The 27,489-nt window shown below is 43.1% G+C and overlaps 1 protein-coding gene across 3 annotated transcripts in view; it reads left to right on the top strand.

The window, feature by feature from the left end:
* Positions 1-27,489, top strand: part of ankrd11 (ankyrin repeat domain 11) — a 356,528-nt gene that overhangs the window by 271,306 nt on the left and 57,733 nt on the right. For 2 of the 3 annotated variants that reach the window (XM_068049257.1, XM_068049258.1), the window contains one exon: positions 21,111-21,269. The exons of the other annotated variant lie outside the window; for it this stretch is intronic. In XM_068049257.1, the coding sequence (XP_067905358.1) occupies positions 21,111-21,269 (159 nt within the window). The remainder of the gene's footprint in view (positions 1-21,110; positions 21,270-27,489) is intronic. 3 annotated transcript variants of the gene reach the window in all.

Here is a 27,489-nt window from a genome sequence, read left to right as displayed (position 1 = left end):
ACCTATTAGGCAGTCTATATTTAAAGTTAATAAAGCACCAGGACCACATGAGATGCATCCAAGGATACTGAGGGAAGTGAGGGTGGAAATCGCAGAGGCACTGGCCATAATTTATCAGTCTTGCTTAGACTCTGGGTTGGTGCCAGAGAACTGGAGAATTGCTAACGTTTACACCCTTGTTCAAAAAAGGGTGTAAAGGTTAGTCCAGCAACTGCAGGTCAGTTAGTTTAACTTCAGAGGTGGGAAAACTTCTAAAAACAATAATCTGGGACAAAATGAATAGTCACATGGAGAAATGGGGGTTAATTAAAGAAAGCCAGCTTGGATTTCTTAAGGGAAAATCATGTTTGACTAACCTGCTGGAGTTTTTTGAGGAGGGAACAGAGGGCTGATGAGGGCAATACTTTTGATGTGGTGGACATGGAATTTCAAAAGGCGTTTGATACAGTGACACACAACAGACTTGTGAGCAAAGTTATAGCTCATGGAATAAAAGGGTTGGTAGCAATATGGATGCAGAATTGGCTGAGTGACAGGAAATAAAGAGTAATGGTTAATGGATGTTTTTGAGGCTGGAGGAAAGTTTGTATTGCAGTTCCCGGGGGACCCTTGCTTTTCTTGATGTATATTAATGACCTGGACCTTGGTGTACAGGGCACAATTTCAAAGTTTGCAGAAGCATTGTAAACTGAGGAAGATAGTGGAGAACTGCAAAAGGACATGGATAAGTTGGTGGACAGAGTGGATAGGTGGCTGATGAAGTTCAATGCACTGAAATCTGAAGTAATTAATTTCGTTTGGAAGAACATGGAGAGCCAATATAAAATGAAGGATACAATTCTAAAGCGGGTGCAGGAGCAGGGGTCCTGGATGTATATGTGCATAAGTCATAAGGGCGACATGATAGAGGTTTACAAAGTTATGAGCGGCATGGACAGAGTGGATAGTCAGAAGCTTTTTCCCAGGGTGGAAAAGTCAGTTACTAGGGGACATAAGTTTAAGGTGAGAGGGGATGTGCGAGACATGTTCTTTACACAGAGGGTGGTGAGTGCCTGGAACTTGCTGCCGGGGGAGGTGGTGGAAGCAGGTACGATAGCGACATTTAAGAGGCATCTTGACAAATACATGAATAGGAAGGGAATCGAAGGATACGGTCCCCGGAAGTGCAGAAGGTTTTAGTTTAGGCAGGCATCAAGATCGGCGCAGGCTTGGAGGGCCGAATGGCCTGTTCCTGTTCTGTACTGTTCTTTGTTCTAAGTCATAGAAGGTGGCAGGACAGGTTGAGAGAGTGGTTAATAAAGCATACTTACCTTCCGGGAGTGGAGCGGAACGGACCTGAAGGGAGAACGCTGAGGGAGGAGCGGATAAATAGAGCCCGTGGATCTGGGCCTAGACACTTGCCTTCCGGGAGCGAACTGGACCTGAGGGGAGAGCACCAGGAGAGGAGCGGATAAATAGAGCCCGAGGATCGCGGTCTAGACACTTACCTTCCGGGAGCGGAGTCCAGCCGTGGAGTTTTGAAAAAAAGATAAAAAAGTCAACAGTGACATCACAGGAAAGCTGCAAGGTGATTGGTTGGGTAAGTAGTAGCTGTTATTGCCTGTAAATAGTTTTTAAAAAAGGGTAAGTTTTTTTTTGGAAAAAACCTCAAAACCTACCGTATAAGTGATAAAGTTAGTACTACTAAAGTGTGTTTGTTTAAAATTAGTGTAATTTATGAAGGAATTTAGATTGTAGTGGGTAGTGCTTGGAGTAGAACAAGGCCTCTAGCGTAATTAGTATTTTTTAATTAAAGGGAGTAACTAAGTAATCTAAAGGTAAGTCACGACAGGAGAGTTCGCCTGTGATATGCTCCTCCTGTGCTTTGCGGGAAATCAAGGACACTTCCAGTGTCCCTGACGACCATGTGTGCAGGAAGTGTATCCATCTGCAGCTACTGGCTAACCGCATTACGGAGCTGGAGCTGCGGGTGGATTCACTGTGGAGCATCTGCGATGCTGAGGTCGTCGCAGGCAAATGCTGCAAAGGAAGGAAGGGAATGGGTGACCACTAGGAAGAGTAGAGGAAGGCAGGTAGTGCAGGAGTACCCTGTGGCCGTCCCCCCCCTCTAACAGATATACTTTGGATACTCTTGGGGGAGATGGCTCAGGGGAAAGCAGCAAGAACCAAGTTCATGGCACCATGGGTGGCTCAGCTGCACCGGAGGGGAGGAAGAAGAGTGGCAGGGCAATAGTGATAGAGGATTCTATCGTAAGGGGTACAGATAGGCGTTTCTGTGGCCGCAGACGTGACTCCAGGATGGTATGTTGCCTCCCTGTGCTAGGGTCAAGGATGTCACGGAGGGCTGCAGGACATTCTGAAGGGGAGGGTGAACAGTCAGAGGTCGTGGTACACATTGGTACCAACGACATAGGTAGAAAGAGGGATGAGGTCCAGCGACAAGAATTTAGGGAGCTAGGTAGCAGATTAAAAAGCAGGACCTCAAAGGTTGTAATCTCTGGATTACTACTGGTGCCACGTGCTAATGAGTATAGGAATAGGAGGCTAGAGCAGATGAATGCTTGGCTGAAGAGATGGTGCAGGAGGGAGGGCTTTAGTTTCCTGGATCCCTGGATCTGTTTCTGGCAAAGGTGGGACCTGTACCAGAACGGGACCAACATCCTTGCTGGGAGGTTTGCTAGTGCTGGTTTGGGGGGAGGGGGGGGGGGGCTTTAAACTAATTTGACAGGGGGAATGAGATACAGAGTGCAGGTACAGTAAGGGGGATGCACAGTCAAATATAGAAGAGAAACTGAGTCAGTCTGGAAGGCAGAGCAAATATAGACCTATTAAGGCACGAGCAAACAATGCAAGGCCGAATTGCATCTATTTTAAAGCAAGGAGTCTTACCAGTAAGGCAGATGATTTGAGGGCATTGATTAACACATGGGAATATGATATTGCTATCACAGAGACCTGGTTGAGGGAAGGGCAGGACTGGCAGCTCAATATTCCAGGGTATAGAATCTTCAGGTATGACAGGGGAGGGTGTAAAAGAGGAGGTGGTATTGCACTGTTGGTCAAAGAGTCAGTTACTGCAGTAAGGAGGGATGATATCTTCGAAGGTTCCTCAAATGAGGCCATAGAGGTAGAACTTAAAAACAAAAAGGGGGCAATCACTTGGCTGGGAGTGTACTACAGGCCTCCAAACAGTCAGGGAGAGATAGAGGAGCAGACATGTAGGCAAATCTCAGAGGTGTAAAAATAATAGGGTAATAACAGTAGGGGGTTTCAACTTCCCCTATCATTAGTCTTAGTGCAAAAGGCTTAAAGGGGGCAGAATTCCTAAAGTGCATACAGGAGAGCTTTTTGAGCCAGCACGTAGAAAGTCCTACAAGAGAAGGGGCAGTACTGGACCTAATCCTAGGGAATGAAGCCGGACAAGTTGTAGAAGTGTCAGTGGGGGAGCATTTCGGGGATAGTGACCATAACTCTAAGATTTAACGTAGCAATGGAAAAGGACAAAGAGGGACCGGAAATAAAAGTACTGAATTGGGGGAAGGCCGATTTCAATATGATAAAACAGGATCTGGCCAAAGTGGACTGGGAGAAGCTACTTGTAGGAAAGTATACATCAGACCAGTTGGAGTCATTCAAAAAGGAAATAGTGAGTTCAGGGCCAGCATGTTCCCGTAGAGGAGATGGGTAGGACCAAGAAGTCCAGGGAACCCTGGATGTCGAGGGATATTGCGGATTGGATCAGGGGAAAAAAAGGAGGCTTATGGCAGATTCGGAGCGCTGAAAACAGCAGAGGCCCTGGAGGAGTATAGAAAGTGTAGGGGGATACTTAAAGTAATTAGGAGAGCGAAGAGGGGACATGAAAAAACACTGGCGGGGAAGATAAAGGAAAATCCCAAAGCATTTTATAAGTATATTAAGGGCAAGAGAATAACCTGGGAAAGAGTAGGGCCCATTAGGTACCAAAATGGCAATCTATGTGTGGAGCCGGAGGACATAGGTGAGGTTTTAAATGATTACTTTTCATCTGTGCTCACTATGTAGAAGGACGATGTAGATGTAGAGATCAGGGAGGGGGATTGTGAGATACTTGAACAAATTAACATTGAAAGGGAGGAAGTATTAGCTGTTTTAGCGGCCTTTAAAGTGGATAAATCCCCAGGCCCAGATGAGATGTATCCCAGGCTGTTATGTGAGGCAAGGGAGGAGATAGCAGGGGCTCTGACGCAAATTTTCAAATCCTCTCTGGCCACAGCAAAGGTACCAGAGGATTGGAGGACAGCGAATGTGGTACCATTATTCAAGAAGGGTAGCAGGGTTAAACCAGGTAATTATAGGCCCGTGAGTCTAACATCAGTGGTAGGGAAACTATTGGAAAAAAATTCTGAGGGGCAGGATTAATCTGCACTTGGCGAGGCAAGGATTAATCAGGGATAGTCAACGTGGCTTTTTCAGGAGGAGATTGTGTCTAACTAACTGATTGAATTTTTCGAGGAGGTGACTAGATGTGTAGACGAGGGTAAAGCAGTTGATGTAGTCTACGTGGACTTCAGTAAGGCTTTTGATAAGGTCCCGCATGGGAGATTGGTTAAGAAGGTAAGAGCCCACGGGATCCAGGGCGTTGGCAAATTGGATCCAAAATTGGCTTAGTGGCAGGAGGCAGAGGGTGATGGTCGAGGGTTGTTTTTGCGAGTGGAAGCCGATGACCAGTAGTGTATCGCAGGGATCGGTGCTGGGACCCTTGCTGTTTGTAGTGTACATTAATGATTTAGATGTGAATATAGGAGATATGATCATTAAGTTCCCAGATGACACGAAAATTGGTGGTGTCGTAAATAGTGAGGAGGAAAGTCTTAGATTACAGGATGATATAGATGGACTGGTAAGATGGGCACTGCAGTGGCAATTGGAATTTAATCCTGACAAGTGCGAGGTGATGCATTTTGGGAGGACTAACAAGGCAAGGGAGTTTACAATGGATGGTAGGACCCTAGGAAGTACAGAGGGTCAGAGGGACCTTGGTGTACCTGTCCATAGATCACTGAAGGCAGCAGCACAGGTAAATAAGGTGGTTAGGAAGGCATATAGGAAACGTGCCTTTATTAGTCGAGGCATAGAATATAAGAGCAGGGCGGTTATGATGGAGCTGTATAAAACGCTAGTTAGGCCACAGCTGGAGTACTGTGTACAGTTCTGGGCACCACACTATAGGAAGGATGTGATTGCACTGGAGAGGGTGCTGGGAGATTCACCAGGATGTTGCCTGGGCTAGAGCATTTCAGCTATGAAGAGAGACTGGATAGGCTGGGGTTGTTTTCCTTGGAGCAGAGAAGGCTGAGGAGGGACCTGATTGAAGTATACAAAATTATAAGGGGGATTGATAGGGCACTGATAAGAAACTTTTTCCCTTAGCGGAGGTATCAGTAACCAGGGGGCATAGACTTAAGGTAAGGGGCAGGAGGTTTAGAGGGGATTTGAGGAAAGATATTTTCACCCTTCAGGTGGTTGGAATCTGGAACACACCACCTGAAGGGGTAGTAGAGGCAGAATCCCTCAACATTTAAGAAGTATTTGGATGAGTACTTGAAACACCGTAGCATACAAGGCTACGAGCTAAGTGCTGGAAAGTGGGATTAGATTAGATCGGTCGGTGCTTGATGGCTGGCACAGACACGATGGGCTAAAGGGCGTGTTTCTGTGCTGTATAACTCTGACTTTAGTATCCTAGGCTTTATTAATAAGAGCATAGAGTACAAGAGCAAGGAAGTTACGTTGAACTTATCTAATACACTAGTTCGGCCTCAGCTGGAATATTGAATCCAGTTCTGGGCGCCGCACTTTAGGAAAGACGTGAGGGCATTGGAGAGAGTACAGAAAAGATTCACGCGAATGGTTCCAGGGATGAAGAACTTCAGTTATGATGATAGACTGGCGATGTTGGGGCTGTTTTCCTTGGAGAGGAGAAGGCTGAGAGGTATTCAAAATCGTGAAGGATCTGGACAGAGTTGATAGAGAGAAACTGTTCCCACTAGTGAAAGGATCGAGAACGAGAGTGTACAGATTTAAAGACATGAGGAAAAACCTTTTCACAGAGCGAGTGGTTAAGGTCTCAAATACGCTGTCTGAGTGTGCATTGGAGGCAGGTTAAATTGAAGCGTTCAAAAGAGAATTAGACTGTTATATGAAAAGGAAGAATGTGAAAGGTTACGGGGAGAAGGCAAGGGAATGGCTCCAAGTGAATTTCTCATTCGGAGAGCCAGTGCAGACATGATAGACTGAATGGCGGCCTCATGCGCTGTAACAGTTTTGTGATTGTGCTTAACTGGACTCCTGGAATGTACATTGCACTCATCTTTGATCGTTTGTCCTCTTTCTGTCTCAGTATAAATTGCAATTGAATTATGATGTACCACTAAACACAAGAATAAGAAAACTTAAGATACCCTCAAATCTCAAAATTCTGAATGAACTGAAGCATGACAAGTTCCAACTTTCTATCCATCTAAGACCAGGACAAGGGTACTTCACTGAAAAGTAAATTGCAGCAAGGTGAAAAGGGACCTTTTTCAGATTAAGTGGATGAAATATTTGGCAATTAGAATTGTCGATCAGCAGTGGGAAATATTGAAGCAGGAGATGGAAGGTACAAATCAGATACATTCCATGAGAAAAATGTTCAGGCAGCTGATATTTGACGGATGAAAAGGTACATTAGATCAAATTTGAAACTAAAGTGTTTATTTTATTGCTGATGAAACTAAAAGGGAAAGCAAAAACTTAGAAACACAAAGGACAATAAAAAGACCTTATATTGGCAAAATAATAGTCAAGAGGACAGTCAAGGTTGGTCCGCTAAGCAATGAAGGAGGCAAGCTTATAGTGGTGAGGCAATCATAGAAATACTAAGTATTGTGGCTCAATTTTCAAAAGGAGTTGGATATTGGGATTACAGACTTACCAGACATAGGTATAGAGAAGAACTGTGAAATGTTATTCAGTTACCTGCTCAAATTTGGGTAGACAAATCAGACATTGGAGAATCCTGAGGGAATTTTTTGGGAAAAAAGTAAAGTTTCTGACTTTAATTTTCCTAAATTCTCTGGAAAGGAAAATTACTTTTGAGGAATGGATACTTGCAAATATGACAAGCCTCTTCAAAACAGGAGTCCAGGATGTCAGGTAATATTAGGCCAGTTTGACTCATTTCAGTTGTTAAACTACTGGGTTCGATAATAAAGAAATTAGTAAACATGCTGATCAGGATCAGTCAGCACAGATTTCTAAAAGGCAGGTCATACTTGATCAAACATATAGAATTCTTCGAAGAAATATGAGGGGATAAATGAAGGAAATGTAATGAATGTGGTTTTTATGGATTTTCTGAAAGCATTTGATAAGGTGTCACATGAGGGGGAAAATGTGGAATTGAGGGGAAAGTGATCACATGAGAAGCGATGGTTGGAAAGCAGGAAGCAAAGTGTGAATAAAGGGAACTGGAAATATGTGGGATTGATGTTAAATCAGCATCTGCACTGAAGCTGCTTGAAATTGCATATAAACTCAGGTTTCCAGCTGTGTATATGTGTCTGCGTGTATGTATAAAATAAAATACAATTGGCAATGTATCAGATATAAATATCCAAACAAATGCATGGGACTGGATGGTTGAGCTTCTGTATTATTTTCGGTGCTGCACCCACCCAGGTAAGTGTTGAATATTTCATTACACTCCTAACTTGAGCCTTGTAATGGGTGAAGAAGCTCCAAAAAGTGCTCAGGTGGTGACTTGCTCCTCAAAGAACCCAGCTCCTCCCCTGATCTTGTAGAATTGACTGCAAAAATTTGTCCTACATAGGTATGCTCATCTGACTGGAGTTTGAATGAATCATTTTACCTGAGGCTTAGTTGCTTTATATTTTTAGCTGCTATGGACAAATTTTGTTCATGATTCCGTTAGGGGCCGTTAACTTTTTAAAAAGAGAAAGTCAAATTCCCAGTTATTATTGAAAGAATTGGAACAAAAGAAACATAAGAAGTAAGAAATAGGAGTAGGCTGTTTGTCCGCTCGAGCCTGCTCTGCCATTCAGTAAATTCATGGCTGATCTGATTGTGGCCTTAACTCCACTTTCCTGCCTGCCCCCATAACCCTTGACTCCTTTGTCAATCAAAATTTCTCTAACTCAGCCTTGAATATATTCAATGACTCAGCCTCCACTGCTCTCTGGGGAATAGAATTCAAAACATTAACGACCCTCTGAGAGAAGAAATTCCTCCTCAACTCCGTCTTAAATGGGCGACCCCTTAATTTGAAACGGTGCTTCCTAGTTCCCCCAGGAGGGGAAATATCCTCTTAGCATCTACCTTCTCAAGCCTTATACGTTTCAATAAGATCACCTCTCATTCTTCTAAACTCCAATGAGTACAGGCCCAACCTGCTCAACCTTTCCATAAGACACATCCCTCATCCCAGGAATCAGCCTAGTGAACCATCTCTGAACTGCTTCCAATGCAATTATATCCCTCCTTAAATATAGTGACCAAAACTGTACACAGTACTCTAGAAACGGTTTCGCCAATGCCCTGTAAAGTTGTTGCAAGACTTTTAAACAAAAAGTTTACTGTGCAAGAGTTAAACAAAGCAAAACACTACTAACTTACTACAATTTGGAAACACTTTAAACTTAAAATCGTAACAGCACACTCCTGCTTGACTTTTACTTCCACCCCAAGAGTTCCCCTATACGCTACAGAATCTTGGCAGTTTGTTCTCTTGTCCTGGAACTAATCCAAAGTGTACCATAGCTCTTAGAAATTCATTTAATCTCTCAGCTGTCTTCCAGGGTTTCAGATCTCCTGGGGATTTTCCCTCTAGCTTCGGCTAGGCAAATCCTTCAGTTCTCTTCTAACACCTTCCTAATCTGGACTTCCCAACTGACTCGAGCCTTACTCAAAATGGAAACATGCCTGGTTCCTGATGGCCTCTTTGCTCCTGAGCCCAGCTGCTTCCAAAGCCAACAGGTTTTTCTGTGACCAATAGCCGGCCTGAAGCCAACCGTTTTCCAAAAGCTAAATGCTTGTCTTTCTGCAAGCGCACACAGATCAAAACACCAATAGGCACCCCTGCATCATCTGTCTTCCTTGGAATGTGGTACATATGAAATGTCCCAGATAGCAATTTAAACTAATTACCTCCAACTCCCAAAACATCCCTTTGATTTCTGATACCCATATGAATGATTGATATTGCTAACAATGACAGAGCAATCTCCTCGAGACTTTCTGGTTCCAACTGCCAACTAAATTAGCCCATGTGCTGTTTATGGTTCTCACCTCCCTAACGCTTTCCCTGTAAGCACTCATGGAGACATCTTTGAACTTTAAATCTTGTGTGGTCTGCAACTTTTGAAATTCTTACAGCTACGTATTTTATTTATTTTATTTTTTATGTAGAGATACAGCACTGAAACAGGCCCTTCGGCCCACCGAGTCTGCACCGACCAAGAACCACCCATTTATACTAACCCTACAGTAATCCCATATTCCCTGCCTACACGAGGGGCAATTTACAACAGCCAATTTACTTATCACCTGCAAGTCTTTGGCGGTGGGAAGAAACCAGAGCACCCGGCGAAAACCCACGTGAACAAAAGAACAACAAAGAACCAAGAACAGTACAGCACAGGAACAGGCCATTTGGCCCTCCAAGCCTGCGCTAATCTTGATGCCTGCCTAAACTAAAACCTTCTGCACTTCCGGGGTCCGTATCCCTCTATTCCCATCCTATTCATGTATTTGTCAAGATGCCTCTTAAACGTCGCTATCATACCTGCTTCCACCACCTCCCCTGGCAACAAGTTCCAGGCACTCACCACCCTCTGTGTAAAGAACTTGCCTCGCACATCCCCTCTAAACTTTGCCCCTCTCACCTTAAACCTATGTTCCCTAGTAACTGACTCTTCCACCCTGGGAAAAATATTCTGACTATCCACTCTGTCCATGCCGCTTAAAACTTTGTAAACCTCTATCATGTCACCCCTCCACCTCCGTCGTTCCAGTGAAAACAATCCGAGTTTATCCAACCTCTCCTCATAGCTAATGCCTTCCAGACCAGGCAACATCCTGGTAAACCTCTTCTGTACCCTCTCCAAAGCCTCCACGTTCTTCTGGTAGTGTGGCGACCAGAATTGCACACAATATTCTGTGTGGCCTAACTAAGGTTCTGTACAGCTGATGCATGACTTGCCAATTTTTATACTCTGTGCCCCGACCGATGAAGGCAAGCATGCCGTATGCCGCTTTGACTACCTTATCCACCTGCGTTGCCACTTCCAGTGACCTGTGGACCTGTACGCCCAGATCTCTCTGCCTGTCCATACTCCTAAGGGTTCTGCCATTTACTGTATACTTCCCACCTGCATTAGACCTTCCAAAATGCATTACCTTACATTTGTCCGGATTAAACTCCATCTGCCATTTCTCCGCCCAAGTCTCCAACCAATCTATATCCTGCTGTATCCTCTGACAATCCTCATCACTGCCCGCAACTCCACCAACCTTTGTGTCGTCCGCAAACTTACTAATCAGACCAGCTACATTTTCCTGCAGATCATTTATATATACTACAAAGAGCAAAGGTCCCAGCACTGATCGCTGCGGAACACCACTAGTCACATCACTCCATTCAGAAAAGCACCCTTCCACTGCTACACTCTGTCTTCTATGACCGAGCCAGTTCTGTATCCATCTTGCCAGCTCACCTCTGATCCCGTATGACTTCACCTTTTGTACCAGTCTGCCATGAGGGACCTTGTCAAAGGCTTTACTGAAGTCCATATAGATAACATCCACTGCCCTTCCTTCATCAATCATCTTCGTCACTGCCTCAAAAAACCCAAGCAAATTAGTGAGACACGACCTCCCCTTCGCAACACCATGCTGCCTCTCGCTGATAAGTCCATTTGTTTCCAAATGGGAGTAAATCCTGTCCCGAAGAATCCTCTCTAATAATTTCCCTACCACTGACGTAAGGCTCACCGGCCTATAATTTCCTGGATTATCCTTGCTACCCTTCTTAAACAAAGGAACAACATTGGCTATTCTCCAGTCCTCTGGGACCTCACCTGTATCCAATGAGGATGCAAAGATTTTTGTTAAGGCCCCAGCAATTTCTTCGCTTGCCTCCCTCAGTATTCTGGGGTAGATCCCATCAGGCCCTGGGGACTTATCTATCTTAATGCTTTGCAAGACACCCAACACCTCCTTTTTGATAATGAGATGACTGAGACTATCTACACTCCCTTCCCTAGGCTCATCATCCACCAAGTCCTTCTCTTTGGTGAATACTGATGCAAAGTACTCATTTAGTACCTCGCCCATTTCCTCTGGCTCCACACATAGATTCCCTTCTCTGTCCTTGAGTGGGCCAACCCTTTCACTGGTTACCCTCTTGCTTTTTATATACGTATAAAAAGCCTTGGGGTTTTCCTTAATCCTGTTTGCCAATAACTTCTCATAACCCCTTTTAGCCCTCCTGACTCCTTGCTCAAGTTCCTTCCTACTGTCTTTATATTCCTCAAGGGATTCGTCTGTTCCTAACCTTCCAGCCCTTACGAATGCTTCCTTTTTCTTTTTGATTAGGCTCACAATATCCCGCGTTATCCAAGCTTCCCGAAACTTGCCAAACTTATCCTTCTTCCTCACAGGAACATGCTGGTCCTGGATTCTAATCAACTGACGTTTGGAAGACTCCCATATGTCAGATGTTGACTTACCCTCAAATAGCCGCCCCCCAATTTAAATTCTTCAGTTCCTGCCTAATATTGTTATAATTAGCCTTCCCCCAATTTAGCACCTTCAACCGAGGACTACTCTTATCCTTATCCACAAGTACCTTAAAACTTATGGAATTATGGTCACTGTTCCCAAAATGCTCCCCTACTGAAACTTCGACCACCTGGCCGGGCTCATTCCCCAATACCAGTTTCAGTGCGGCCCCATCCCTCGTTGGACTATCTGCGTATTGTTTCAAGAAGCCCTCCTGGATGCTCCTTACAAATTCTGCCCCATCGAAGCCCCTAGCACTAAATGAGTCCCAGTCAATATAGGGGAAGTTAAAATCACCCACCACTACAACCCTGTTCCCTTTACGTCTTTCCAAAATCTGTCTACATATCTGCTCCTCTACCTCCCGCTGGCTCTTGGGAGGCCTGTAGTAAACCCCCAACATCGTGACTGCACCCTTTCCTATTCCTGAGCTCCACCCATATTGCCTCGCTGCATGACCCCTCCGAGGTGTCCTCCCGCAGTACAGCTGTGATATTCTCCTTAACCAGTAATGCAACTCCCCCACCCCTTTTACATCCCCCTCTATCCCGCCTGAAGCTTCTAAATCCTGGAACATTTAGCTGCCAATCCTGCCCTTCCCTCAACCAAGCTCTCTGTAATAGCAACAACATCATAGTTCCAAGTACTAATCCAAGCTCTAGGTTCATCTGCCTTACCTGTTATACTTCTCGCATTGAAACAAATGCACTTCAGACCACCAGTCCCGCTGTGCTCCGCAACATCTCCCTGCCTGCTCTTCCTCTTAGTCTTACTGGCCTTATTTACTAGTTCCCCCTCATTTATTTTACTTGCTGTCCTGCTGCTCTGGTTCCCACCCCGCCCGCCCGCCCGCCCGCCGCCACAGAGAGAACTTGCAAACTCCACACAGGCAGTACCCAGAATTGAACCAGGGTCCCTGGAGCTGTGAGGCTGTGGTGCTAACCACTGCGCCACGGTGCCGCCAATTCCCCAAATCTAAAAGTGACCTCTAAAATATTAATACAAACCATGAACTAGGTGATTGTAACAGCGTTATGTGATCAAAGTTGTAATTCTGTTCTGCTCTTCAGAAAGTACGATACCCAGCACTGTGAATACTCAAATCACCTGACGATCTGGCAGAAATTCAAAATTAACTGAGGCAAGAGTCACGGAGAAAAAAACATTAAACTAATTTTGTAACATTTTATTGGGTTACAATTTTTGGAGTTCATGGTGTTTGGTGCCAAAGATTTTTGCACCAGTACTTTGATGCTACACTACAAACCCTTTGGATGAAGTAAGGAGGACAAAGAATTGTGAAAAAGAAGCAAGGTTTTGGTGTGACAAATAGTAGTAAAGATCTTGCATCTTAAACAGATATTTAAACCGAACTTAGGAGTTTGAATACAAACAAGTGTAAATAACTGGAGAATGTTTGAGGAAGAAAAATAATAAATATTGCATCTTATAAAAAAAATTTATAATGTGATAAATAGGATTACAAACATGCGTATATATTTGAATCGCACTAAACCATGTCGTAGTTTTAGCTAATGTTAGTCATGCAGTATATTGCTTTAGTAAGTTTGCTGTATTAAAGTGAAACGTGTACTTCTGTCAACATCAGAAACTGCATTCCAGTTCTGCGACTACCCATAAGCAACATTATCGCAGATGCATGTGAATAATTATATGATAAACATGTTATAAGGAAAATCATATTGGAATTAGAATTGACCTATCGGGTGTCTAAAAGCAATTGCCTTACTCTGTCCAAACAAATCAGGATGCATTTCTCATGGTTTGCAGTTGGGACAAGGAGGACTCGGTTCTATCATTTTCTGTAGTAATTTTTCTAACAAATCACTCCAGACCCAGTCATTGCTGGTATGGAGTTCATTCTTTTATTCTGTTTGGACCTTTCCATTGTGCAGAAGTTCTCTACCTTTAGTGGCAATATTTTGGTCCAGATTTTGTTTTCAGCAGTGAAGCAACATAGCTTGCCACTGACGTCAAAGAAAGTTGCCCATGAAGAATTAAGTCTCTGTGATATGGATTTCCCCATTTCCATAGTTACTTTCATACCAGTGCCAGCTCAAGGCGATCTCTAGCATTCAGCTGTAGTAATATTGTCAACAAGACGAAGCAGCCAATTGTATTGAAGACCGCAAACCAAGAAATAAAAATCACTGATTACCCTTCACTTTTTAATAATTTGACAGACAGGGAAATAAAGATTGGAACATACACAGGGGATTAGGGCTAGAAGCTTAAATGTCATAAACAAACTTGAGAATCTAATTATTTTAAAAATCTGGAATTTTTTATAATGGAGAAACTTGATATTTCGCGAATGTTAAATTAGCTTTTCAGGGCAGAGAGGTTGTTCAGTAATTATGAGCTCAGTACCCCATTTAAAGCCAAGTTACACTTCATTCAACAAGGCATAACCTTTTCAAGGGTTTTTACAGTGATCTAATAGCGTAAAAGTAGGGGTTTATGTCAATTTAAGTGATTTCAGGTTTCCATTTTGCAGAGTGCATTCTGTGGAAGAAGGAGGAATCACTGACAGCAGATGCTGGATTTCTGCATTTAACTGTGCAAATGCAGACCCAGAGGTTGCTGTCAGTTTCACAGTTTGAATTGACAGCGAGTGCTAACAATTTCAATGTCCTTACAACTGCAAAATCAGGCCAAATATTTTTCCCCCATGTTAATACTTCCACTTTTGGTTCCCCACTTGAGTTTTTTAATTTCCATTATTTCCATTTACAGAGACTATAAGAATTATTGAAAGTTTGTCTTTGGGATGATTTAGATTTAGAGATGCAGCACTGAAACAGGCCCTTCGGCCTACCGAGTCTGTGCCGACCATTAACCACCCATTTATACTAATCCTACACTAATCCCATATTCCTAGCACATCCTCACCTGTCCCGATATTCCCCTACCACCTACCTATACTAGGGGCAATTTATAATGGCCAATTTGCCTATCAACCTGCAAATCTTTTGGCTGTGGGAGGAAACCGGAGCACCCGGAGGAAACCCATGCAGACACAGGGAGAACTTGCAAACTCCACACAGGCAATACCCAGAATTGAACCCGGGTTGCTGGAGCTGTGAGGCTGCGGTGCTAACCACTGCGCCACTGTGCCGCCCACTTGGTCACTTTGCTCATTAGCTGATTGTCTTAGTGTCCAAGCCTCTGCTGTACTTTGGGGGATGCCCCATGTGATTTCATCTGATAGGTGGAAACAATGAATGGTGGGCAGACAGGAGGGTTCAATGGTGGAATTTCATTTATCATGGTGGACTTTGTTTTTCCGGAAATGGCATTAATCTAATATCACCTTTTTTAAATGTCCAATACCCAGTCTTCATCTTAAAAATCCTTATTGAAGCTTTTTTCCCCACACAATAGACCAGTGCACACTGTACTAGTATATTCCTTGTACTGAGTCTGTACCATAAAGACCAAGCTGTGTTCATATGACTCTGCTATCTAAGTGTCCAGGAAAGTTTTTTTTAATGTTGTCAGAAGCTTAACCATTGGAGATGTAGCAGCATCTCAAACAGATTAATTGCTGATGTTTGCAGAGCAACTATTCAAATCTGTCAGCATTTCAGTAGGTACTACAAGGTGTCAGCCTTAGATCAGGAAAACACTCACTTCAGTCAGGAGATGGTCACTTTAAGCTCCACTTCAGAACTTGAGCACATAATTCCAGTATAGTACTGACTGAGTGACTACTGAAGGTGCTGACTTTAAAATGACAAGTTAAACCGAGGCCCCATCTGCCTGTCAGATGGGCATATAAGATTCTGTGACACTATCAGATGGACTGTAAAAGATCTCGGGCACTATTCAAAGAAATGCATTGAGATTCTACTATTTATATCTCCACCAACACGTCTAAAACATTTTAATTGGTAATTTCTCACAATGCTGTTTGTGGGAGCTTGTTCCTGAAATTAACGGCTACGTTTTTCTAAGATTGCATTAGTGACTACACATCAAAAGTACTTCATTGGCTGTGAAGGGCTTTGGAATGTCTTGAAGTTGTGGAAGGCACTATATAAACTTAAGTTTGATCTTAAAAGCACCCTTGCCACAGCAGATGATGCTTTCTCACTGGTAAACATTTGACTCTGCATCTGCTACTTTTATATATCTTCTGTAATGAGAAATTCATAATGTAAGGTACTTTAGTTGTGTGTGTTGCCTTTGAGAAGGTGGTGAGCTGCCGCCTTGGACCGCTGCAGTCCATATGGTGTAGGTACACCCACAGTGCTGCAAAGAAGGGAGTTCCAGGTCTTTGACCCAGCTACAGTGAGGGAATGGCGATATAGCTTCAAGTCAGGATGGTGTGTGGTTTGGAGGGGAACTTGCAGGTGATGGTGTTCTGCTGCTCTTGTCCTTCTAGGTGGTAGAGGTTGCGGGTTTGCAAGGTCCTGACAAAGGAGTCTTAGCAAGTTGCTGCAGTGCATCTTGTATATGGTACACACTCCTGTCTCTGTGTGCTGGTGGTGGAGGAAGTGAATGTTGAAGGTGGTGGTTGGGGTGCCAATCAGGTGGGCTACTTTGTCCTGGATGGTGTCAATATTTTTGAGAGTTGGTGTAGCTGCACTTATCCAGGCAAGTGGAGAGTATTCCATCACACTCCTGACTTATGGCTTTGTAGATGATGGACAGGCTTTGGGGAGTCAGGAGGTGAGTTACTCACACCAGTATTTGCCGACTCTGACCTTTTTTTTAGCCACAGTACTTATGGCTGGTCTCGTTAAGTTTCTGGTCAATGGTAACCCCCAGGATGTTCATGTTCGAGGATTCAGCAATGCTAATGCTGTTGGGGGAAGATGGTTTGATTCTCTCTTGTTGAAGATGGTGCTTGCATTTGTGTGGCATGAATGTTACTTGCCATTTATGAGCCCAAGTCTGAATGTTGTCCAAGTGTTGCTGCATACGGGGATGGACTGCTTCATTTTCTGACAAGTTGGGGATGGGGTTGAACACTGAATCATGGTGAACATCTACGATTCTGAACTTATGATGGCGGGAAGGTCATTGATGAAGCAGCTGAAAATGGTTGTGTCTAGGACACTACCCTGAGGAACTCCCGCCGTGATGTCCTGGGGCTGAGATAGTTGGCCGCCTTTGTGCTAGATATGACTTCAGCCAGTATGGAGTTTACCCTCTGATTCCAGTTGACATCAATATTACTGGAGCTCCTGGCTGCCACACTCAGTCAAATGCTGCCTTGTGTCAAGGGTAGTCATTCTCACCTCACCTCTGGTATTCAGCTTTTTTGTCTATTTTTGGATCAAGGCAATAATGAAGTCTGTAACCGAGTGGTCTTAATGAAACCCAAACTGAGCATTGGTGAGTGACCATGTTTTTGATAAGTGCCGCTTGATAGCTGTCGGTGACATCTTCCATCATTTTGCTGATAATTGAGAGTAGACTGATGGGATGGTAATTGGCCGGATTGGATTTGTCACGTTTTTTTGTGGACAGGTCATACCTGGGCAATTTTCCACATTGATCGGGAGATGCCACTGTTTGTATCTGTATTGGAACAGCTTGATTAGGGATGGGCCTAGTTGTGGAGCACTAGCATAAGTCTTCAGCACGACATCTGGAATGTTTTCATGGCTCATCACTTTTGCTGTATCCAGTATGCTCAACCGTTTCTTTATCATGTGAAGTGAATTGAATTGGCTGAAGATTGGCATCTATAATTCTGGGACCTCAGGAGGAGGCTGAGGTGGATCATCCACTCAGCACTCTGTTTGAAGATGGTTTCTTCCCCAGAAAAGTCAAGGAAGTTGGTCAGGCAAGATCTTCCCCTTCTGAGTTTGTTTCAACTGTTATTTATCAAGGTGTTATTGTATGATAGATGGTCCCTTGAGCCTGCTCCACCATTCAGCTAGATCAGGGCTGATCTTCTACCTCAATGCCATTTTCCTGCACTATCCCCATATCCTTTGATATCTTCAATATCTAGAAATCTATCGATCTCTGTCTTGAACATACTCAATGATAGCCTCCACAACCCTCTGAGGTAGAGAATTCCATAGATTCACCCCCCTCGGGGTAAAGAAATTCCTCCTCATCTCAGTTCTAAATGGCTTACTACTTTTTCTGAGACTCTGATTCTAGACCCCCCCCCCCCCGAACCCGCCCAGCCAGGGGAAACATCCTTTCTGCATCAACCCTGTCAAGCCCTGTAAGAATTTTAATTTCAAGTTTACACCTGATAATTTTCATCATTTTACATGTAATAGAAATAAGACTAATGATCATGTAGTTAACAGTGTCTGATTCGTTACATTTTGAAGATGGACACCATATTGGCCTTCTGACATGTTTCTGTATGATCTTGTATATTTACAATGGACTTCATCTGTAAGCTCCTTGCAGAGGCCATTTTTCCTTATTATTCCACTTTTGATTTCTATTTGGCAGCATTTTACCTATTTTTTTTGCAGCCTTGCACCATAGCTATACTACACATAGCATTATTACTTTTTTGTGGCACAGCTCTCTGCTTTTAAATAGAGGCATAGATTACAAAAGCAAGAAAGTTAGGCTAAACCTTTATAAATCTCTGGTTAGATCTCAGCTATAGAGTTGTGTTAAATTCTGAGCACCACACTTTAGGAAGGATGTCAAGGCCTTGGAGAGGATACAGAGATGATTTATTACATTGGTACCAGGGGTGAGGCACTTTCAGTTACATGGAGAGAGTGGAGAAGATGGGGATTGTTCTTGTTAAAGCAAAGATTTAATAGGTGTTCAAAATTATGCAGGGTTTTAATAGAATAAATAAGGAGAACCTTTCCATCTGCAGGAGAGTCATTAACCTGGGGACATAGATTTAAGGTAATTAACAAAAGAACCAGAGGGGCGAAGATAATTTTTTTTATGCAGCAAGTTATGCACTGTCTGAAAAGGTTGTGAAAGCAGATTCAATAGTAATGTTCAAAAGCGAATTGGATAAAAATAAAAAATTTGCGCAACTATGGGGAAAAGAGCTGAGACATGGGACTAATTGGATAGCTGTTTCAAAGAGCAGGGACAGACATGATAAGCCAAATAACCACCTCTGTGCTGTATGATTCCATACTACTTTGATCTGTTTCTTGCAAGTTACTTTTTTAATTGTATTTTACTTGCTGCTGTTGAAATTGAAGACCTTCAGATACAGAGTATCAAACTATGCAGAGAATGTTATTTCATTGATCTGTATTGTGTATTTTGTTTATATAGAAGGTGTAATTACGATTTCTGCAGTTTTTCACTTTAATTGATGACCAGAACTAGACACCACCAATCCTCCTTTGGTGAAAGTATACTGCATATACCTGAATTTGTACCCTTTGCGATTTCACTGCCTTATCATAGAAGTTTCTAGTGCTATTGTGGTTCTATTTATTGGTGTGCTTTTCCTACTTTTAAGTAAAGTACTTTTGTATAGATACATCCTTAATATTTTGTCTATGAAAATCTCTTTTCCATGACCCCCCGCCACCTCTCCCCAACAAAGCTGAAGTGTTGGAATCTATGGTCACTTGTTCAATGGTCACTGTGATCATCATAGTACAAAATCTCATCAGGTGTCTATGCTGGTTCCCAGTTGGAAGCTTGTCTTTAATGTGTGTAGTCTTTTAAAATGTGATGATTGTATCTCAAGTTGGATAGTTACCTGTAGTTTTGGTTCTATATAACGTAGAAAAGAAAAATCACCAAGCCTCAAAAATTATTAGAAGTACACATACAGTGTTTTGTTCTCTCCACTTTTACTGAGCAAATGGAATTACAGTTTAATCCCAAGGTAAAGTGCTAACAGTAAATTACATAAACTCTGGCAAATAATAAAACCATTATTGAAAATCTTGGGTTTAAAATCCTACATGTGTTTACAGCTTCAATATTGTCATCTGATTCATGCTCCCTTTTTCTTGGCCCATTGTTGCACTGATGCAATGAGCTAAACCTCAGTTCTTTTGAATCTAGTCTTTAATGCTCAGAGGAACAGTTTGTATCGAAGAGCAACATAATATAAAGCTAACAGAGTTAAAATGCATTAAATCTTCACACTCACTTGTGGACAACATTTTCCATCATAAATTCCCCATGTTCATATTTATATTGAACAGTTTATGTAAATGTGTGCTATAATAACATCCTTCTGCCAGTGATGATGTTGCAGCATCTAAGTTTTGCTTCTCTCATTTCCTCAGGGAATTGTACTACAGAGAAACTGCTATGCTCCAATCAACTCTACTTTCTGCTTTCCAAATTGCTATATGTTTTGCTATTTAACTGTAAATAATATATAATACATTGATTTTATAAAAATAAAGACAGATTATTAGACTGGGGACATTCAGTTCTGTCCATGTGCCCTGGCCCCCTGCCCTCTAAGCCTACTGGCCATAACTCCCTGTACATAATGCCACGGGATTGACCAGTAATTTTATTAATGTTTCAAGTATTGATTCAAGATTTTTGAATCTGAAAACTGGGTTTAGGTAATAACTGAAAAAGTTATGACCTGTGCTGATGGCAAAAGTATCAGGTGCTGTGCCATTAGCTACAGTGAACAAGTCAGTAATTCTGCTTTTATCGCAGGATTTTAGGACTTTTATCAGTCTTGTGATGCTAGTATTTTGCATTCCATAATTTTATCAATTTTGCTATGCAAGTGGAAAGTTAGTGGCTTTGCTTGTAGTAATATCCATAATCAAGTGATTTATAATGACTGAACAAATCAAAATTCTTTTCTTATGACATGAGATTCTGGAATGTCTACTGTTGTAGGAATTACATTCCAAGATTCTGTCCATTTTTTCATGATAGCCAAGGACCACAATGATCATGTAGTGTGATACTTCATATGTTTTAGAGAAGCTCCAAATTCAATATATGGCCTATGCTGAATGAGCCAATCTTGGCTAATACAACATACAGTTGGCAAGGAAAAGTGGAAATAAACATCAGCCAGAGTTTGTACTCCTGATTACTGTCCAGTTAGTGATCCTGCAAGAAATGTGTTAATGTGTGGATAATGGGTGAGGCTAAGCTGTAATGTTCCATATTGTCAAATAATCTATACTGATACTTGGTGGCCAATTTCACGGATGAAGGACAGTCACATGGGTGAGGTACCAGTGAGTGCCATCAGAAGACAGATAAGGGAGAAAAATTGAAGGTGAAAAGGTTTTTGGCATATTATCTGCAGCATTAAACACCTAACTCCCCCCCCCCCAAAAAAAATTTTTCTTTTTTAACTTCGCTCGCAGAAAAGCAAGGCCCAGAGCGGAAACGAGTGAAGAAGGAGGCTGGAGCCAGAAAGTCTGGATTGTTTGGGGCAGGAATAAGAACGGGCTGTCCACTTTCAGAACGGCAACAAGTTGCTTTGCTGATGCAAATGACGGCAGAAGAATCAGCAAACAGTCCAGGTCAGGTCTCTCAAAGTGGTTGTTTGGAGAACGTGTTGGGGGTGGAGGACGGAAGGGGGATACTTTGTCTAGTTTCTTACTTTTGTATTACCCATCTTTAGTTTAAAATTGTTTTCCCCCCACATTGCCACACTTAAGATGGTGGTTACACATGTTTAAAAGCCACCATATCACCTTAGAAAGGGCTCCATAAACTCTATTTTGGGAACAATGAGTATTGTAAAGTTGTTAAAAGTGGTGCATGAGGCATTCACTTTACACAAAAAACAAAATACTACAGATGCTAAAAATCAAACAAAAGATGAAAATACTGGAAATACTCAGCAAGCCACAGCATCTGTGACAAGAAGTGCAGGGTTGAAGTGTCAGGTATAACCATTTATTATTACCCCCATACTAGTGCAGTAGCTGCAAATATCTGCCCGTTCAACTCCCTTCAAACATTGTTCAGGGACCCAAACGCCTTCCGGGTGAGACAATGATTTACTTGTACTTCCTCCAACGTAGTATGTTGCATTCACTGTTCACGATGCAGACTCCTCTATATTGGTTAAGGCCAAACACAGGGTAAATGATTGCATTGCTGATCACCTCTATTATATCCACAAGCACGAGCTCCCTATCTCTCTAGATCTCCATCCCACCTTGTCCTTGGTTTTGGCATGCTGTTCCATTGAAACTCACAGTAAGCTCAAGGAACAGTATCTCATTGTTTCAGGCATTTTTTGGTCTTCTGGCCTTAATATTGACTAATAACTTCAGACCTTATCCATACCCCCCATTTTATCTCATTTAGCACTGAGCAAATAGGTTGGGGATGCCATTGCTTCCATGGATGAATGAAGGAGCAGTATGGTGTCCCTGAACAATGGTTTGGAGGGAGTTGAATGGGCAGGTATTTGCATCTACTGCACTTGTATGGGGGTAATAATAACTGGTTAGACCTGACGCTTCAACTTTGCACTTCTCGTCATTGATGCTGTGACTTGCTGAGTTTTTCCAGTATTTTCATCTTTTGTTTGATTTTTAGCATCTGTAGTATGGTGCTTAGGATGGGGATTCCCATGTACCACCAGGCTCCTGGCCAATGTTCATTCTTGCTTTCTCTAACTTGGACAACCTGCTTCAGCATTCTCCAGGTCTCGTATAGGTCTTCCTTGATCTCATTTCTGTCATCATGCCTCCTTTTGTCTTATGCTGTTATCACTTCTGTCAGTTCACCATATTCTAATTGCTTTACAGCTCATACTTTTTTTTCCCTTCATACATGTATTTTTCTTGTGTTTTCTTTTCCGCTGGAGAGATCAGTGATACTACAGATAATTCAGAATCTGCGCATTCACCCATTTCTGGTCCTGGGCCTCTGATGATGTCACATCCGCGCTGGGCGATCCAATGCCTTCACAAAGTTCAGACATCCAGGAGCCGCTTGCCTTGCTGACTGAAATCAATCTGTGCTGTTAACTATAAAGAGCTTTTCTTTGTAAGGATCTGCAACTAATATACAGAACGCTGCATTTGGTGTGTTGGCTTGCAATTCCTAACTCTACAACTGATTAGACCACTTAAGTTATATAATTGTAGTAATGTTGTCCTTCATGTAGTCTTAATGCTACATTTGATTCTATTAATTACTTTAGTTCTATAATTGCAGTGCTGCTAACCTCAGTAGAGACCTGTGCTAGCATTACCCTAATATCCTAGTGGTAATGTGATCTCCTAATAGTTACACAAGGCTGCTGCTGTGCTCTGCATGGCCTCCCATGACTCCTGGCTGCACTAGTGCACGTGACAATAGCATGTTATCCCTAAACCATCTTGGAGAATCCTTCATATTTTCACTCTGCACCTAGGGATGTTCAGTCATCTTTACTGCGCGAGACTCTTGAGTTTAGCTCACTGCATGCCACCTGTGGAGTCCAGTACATTTTGTGTACTCAGTGTGAAGCCCTTTGCATCCTTTCTTTGGTAACCTTTGTCTAATGAGCATCTAGCATTTTCTTCCATGTGCTCCCTGGGCCTTTTACTATAATGTAAAACTGTAGCATGTTTAGAAAGGTCCAAAATATGTCCTTTTGTCTACCGCGCACTGAGATTTCCTTCATGTGCTCCCTTTTGTCCTTTACATGTAAAACCACAGCACATTTGATTCCGAATCACTATCTATCCTTTTGTTCTTTGTGCTGAGTTTTCCTCATGTGCTCCCTTATGTCTTTTGGTGTGCATGAACAAATGGCAGGGGTGGAGCACATGGAGCAGACCTCTAGGTAACCACAAGACGAAGGGCACCAAACAAGGAGCATGAAAGGCTTCATGTGGAGTACCCCTAATGCACTGGTTTCCAAATGTAGCATGTCATGGACGACCCTCTTTCATACAGTGATTGCCCAAGCTGCTTTTGGCATAACATATACTGGTGTGGTGAGTGCAGCCAGAAGAAATGCGAGGCCATGTGGAGAACAGCAACAGTCTTGTGCAATTATTCGGAGATCACAAGTAATTAATAACATGCATCAACACTGAGGTTAATAGTTCTGCGATTATACAACTAAAGTTGTTAATCAACCAATTGCAGCATTAAATGACCACATGGAGCACAACACCATCTCATATAACCCAATAACTGCTGAGGTTAATATCATCATTGAGAAGAACTACTGAGAATTCTACTGCAATTGTACACTTAGTGTAATTTATCAATCATTGTAGCACTTTGAATTGCAAGCAAACTCACCAAAAGCAGTTATTTGAGTGTTAATGATGGATCCTTACAAAGAAAAGTGCAAAAATGCCACAGTTCCCTAAATTAGCAGGACAGATTGATTTCAGGTAACAACCTCTGACAGCAAGGCATGGGACTCCTGGAAGGTTGAAATTCACCGGTGAGAAAGTGACATCATTTTTGGTTGATTTGCACTACCGCCAAGTCGAGGTTGAGCGGAGATGTGCTACAGCATCTTAATGGGGTCCTGTAACATAGTGGTTATATTTCTGCACTAGTAATCCAGAGACCCGAACTAATGGTCGTGATACATGAGTTCAAATCCTACCAGTGCACTGGGAAATTTAAATTCAATTAATTAAATAAATCTGGAATTAAGCTAGTATCGGTAATGGCAGTAATGGAATTACTGGATTGTCGTTACAAATTCATCTGGTTCACTAACACCCTTTAAGGGAAAGAAAACTGCTGTACTTAACCGTTCTTCTCTACTTACATCTCCAGACCCTCAGCAATGTTGTTGACTCTTAACTGCCCTCTAAAATGGCCCAGCAAGCCACTCAGTTGTATTCAAGAAGGCAGCTCACTGCCTACAGTGAGTTTACAGTCCTGTGCATGGGGTCGTATATTTGAAAGGGCTCATGGGTCAGTTGCTGGATTAGCATGGCATCTGTGGACAGGTGTAGCTTGATGGCATTGTTGCTGATTCCCACCACTAGTCCACTGATGATTGGGAGGAGGCTTGCCAGGGAGGCAGTATTTGGCTGGATTAGTGTTACCTTTTTCTGTGTGATAAAGCACATCCAGAGCTTTACTGGAGCAACATGGCTATAACTATGGAAAGCTCTGGTGCAAGGGCCTTCTGCACCTCAGCTGGTGTGTTCTCAAAGCCCAGAATCTTTACTTTGCACTGCACTACTTTCCAGTGCCATATGGAGTGAACCAAATAGGTTGAACTCTGGTACCTGTGATAGTTCGGATCCTGTGAGGAAACTGAGCAAAGAGGAAGCACTTCTGGCTGAAGATGCTTGCTTACTTTGGTATCCGAATGCAGGGCTCTGTTCCATTTCATGATATGGAAGATTCTACCACTCTCCATCCTTTTGAAAACATTCCTGTATTGGAGTCTGCAGTCTGTGAGACCAGTGGAGGAGCTTGTGCAGACTGTTGTTGGAACAGATAACTTGTTGAATTCTGTTAGGTGCACTGACTCTGGTTTCAAAACTTGTTTTTTTGAGACAGCTCTAATTTAAAAGTGAAGCTAAAAACAGTAAAGAGTTTTGGGGAGACAGAACTGGTTGGAACCAGATAAGACACACATATGTCACTAGAGCTATCCAAGCTCAATTTACAAGATTGAAGAGTTTAAGCAGGCTGCAGGCAGAGTGCTTTGCAGTCAAGCTGCTGAGACTGAAAGCTGATTCTGGGAGCTGGCCATTCGCAAATACAAGTTGCAGCAGCTGCTTTCAGTGACTTAAAGAAATACTGGTGGATCCACGCCATCAAGACTGTTGTGAACAGAGCCAAGGAGTTTCGAGAGGCGACAAAACCGGAACATTGCAAAGAAGACCGCAAAGCTCGCTATCGATGAGAAGACATTAAATTGATGACTGCATCTTGGAGGATAGGAACTGGAAATCAACCTGAAGAATTTCAGAGTTTTGAAGAACATTGTGGATGTTAGGTGCCATATTTGCTGAGTGGAATGCCCAGTAAATCAGTGAGATCTATCTTTGTTATATCTGATAATTAACATGTAATCTGTAAACTTTATATATTGACTGTGATTTATCTGTTAATTCATCTTTAATATATGTTGATTTTTGGTTTGTTAAAGTAAAAGTTATAAAAGTGAAATCTCGTCCATTTGTTTTTTCAAAGTGATTCCTGACAACGCAGCCGGCCACTGACGTCACCAGGCTACACCAAGATGCGCACATGCGCAGACGGGCTCCTGCTCTCTGCGCGTGCGCTGCGTTCCGACTTGCCAGGACTGGTTGACGCATGTGCCGATGATGTCATCGCATGACGTGTGCATCTTCGGGCAATGCACCTGGTCGGCCTCTGCGCATGCGCTTTACGCGGACAGCAATGCAACGCCAACGGGTATTCACCAATGCGTCAAGCTCCTCCGCGCCCCCCCCCCCTGCTGTTCTTTCCGGCCGCTCCGCTCCCCCCCCCCCCCTGCTGTTCTTTCCAGCCATTCCGCTCCGCTCCCCCCCCCCCCGCTGTTCTTTCCGGCCACTCCGCTTCCCCCTCGCTGTTCTTTCCGGGTGCTCCGCTTCCCTCTCGCTGTTCTTTCCGGTCGCTCCGCTTGCCCCTCGCTGTTCTTTCCGGCCGCTCCGCTTGCCCCTCGCTGTTCTTTCCGGCCGCTCTGCCCCCCCACCCCACCGGCCGGCTCGTGCTCTCGCTCCTGCCATTGTGTGCTGCCATGTGTTTAGGTTAGGTTGCCTTTGTGTGATTATTTGAGCAGCGCCATCTTTAGTCCTGGCAGCTGCCTGAAGTCGCAGACTGTGATGTTTTAGTGGCACATGCTGCATTTGTGAATGTGCCACTGCAGCGCCACCTAGTGGTAGCATTGTCAGCAAACGCAGCCTTGTTTTTTTTTATTGGGGTTGTTCAGTAAATACAGTTCTTTTTGTTCGTTGATCTCCACGAGGATCATAACACTTCCTCAAATCCCTTTTCATCTGTAACCCACCTTAGCCTCTGAATTACCCTTCTTTTACTCATGTTCAATGTCCACTGTGTGTCTTTCCTCATTGCAAGGTGGAAGAATGCCGGAGAATTTGAGACTTGAAGGTGCTGACACTCAAGAAGATGGCCTCAGTTTTGATAACCTGCAGCTGGTTCATCCAGATCTTGGGATCTATTAGGCAATTTAAGAATGAAACAACTTTTAGGTAAATGTAAGAGGCAGCAGGTTAGAGCTGGTTCAGTCGACATACATGTGTCCACTGTCGCCCTTTTCTCAGTACAAAGTTCTTTGAGACATAATCTGCGCTGAAGGACTGCAAAGCAAGTGCAACTTGTTGCTCGGAGTCCCTCTCTCCTCACCTCTGTCATGTCCCACTGCCCATGTGTCTGATTTTTCTCTTGTCTTTTGTCTCACTCCTTCTAGACCCCTAACTGTGTTCTTATTTTCATCCAATAATTTTTCACTCACCACATGATTGTTCTTGGCATTTGTACTCCAGGTAACACCTCTGGCTTTTTTTTTCTGAAGCAGAGATAGGTTAAAACTTGGTGATTGAGAAGTTATGTCCATTCCCAAAAGCATCTTTGATCCTGGACTGGTTGAGTACCATATCCCTGGTACTACATTCAGGCTAGAACAAAGAACAAAGAAAATTACAGCACAGGAACAGGCCCTTCGGCCCTCCAAGCCTGCGCCGATCCAGATCCTCTATCGAAACATGACGCCTATTTTCTAAGGGTCTGTATCTCTTTACTTCCTGCCCATTCATGTATCTGTCTAGATGCATCTTAAAAGACGCT

Source organism: Heterodontus francisci, chromosome 17, assembly GCF_036365525.1.
Source record: "Heterodontus francisci isolate sHetFra1 chromosome 17, sHetFra1.hap1, whole genome shotgun sequence".
In the NCBI taxonomy this organism is placed as follows: Eukaryota; Metazoa; Chordata; class Chondrichthyes; order Heterodontiformes; family Heterodontidae; genus Heterodontus; species Heterodontus francisci.
Note: the sequence above shows the minus strand (reverse complement) of the source record. Positions and strands in the feature narration are given on the sequence as shown.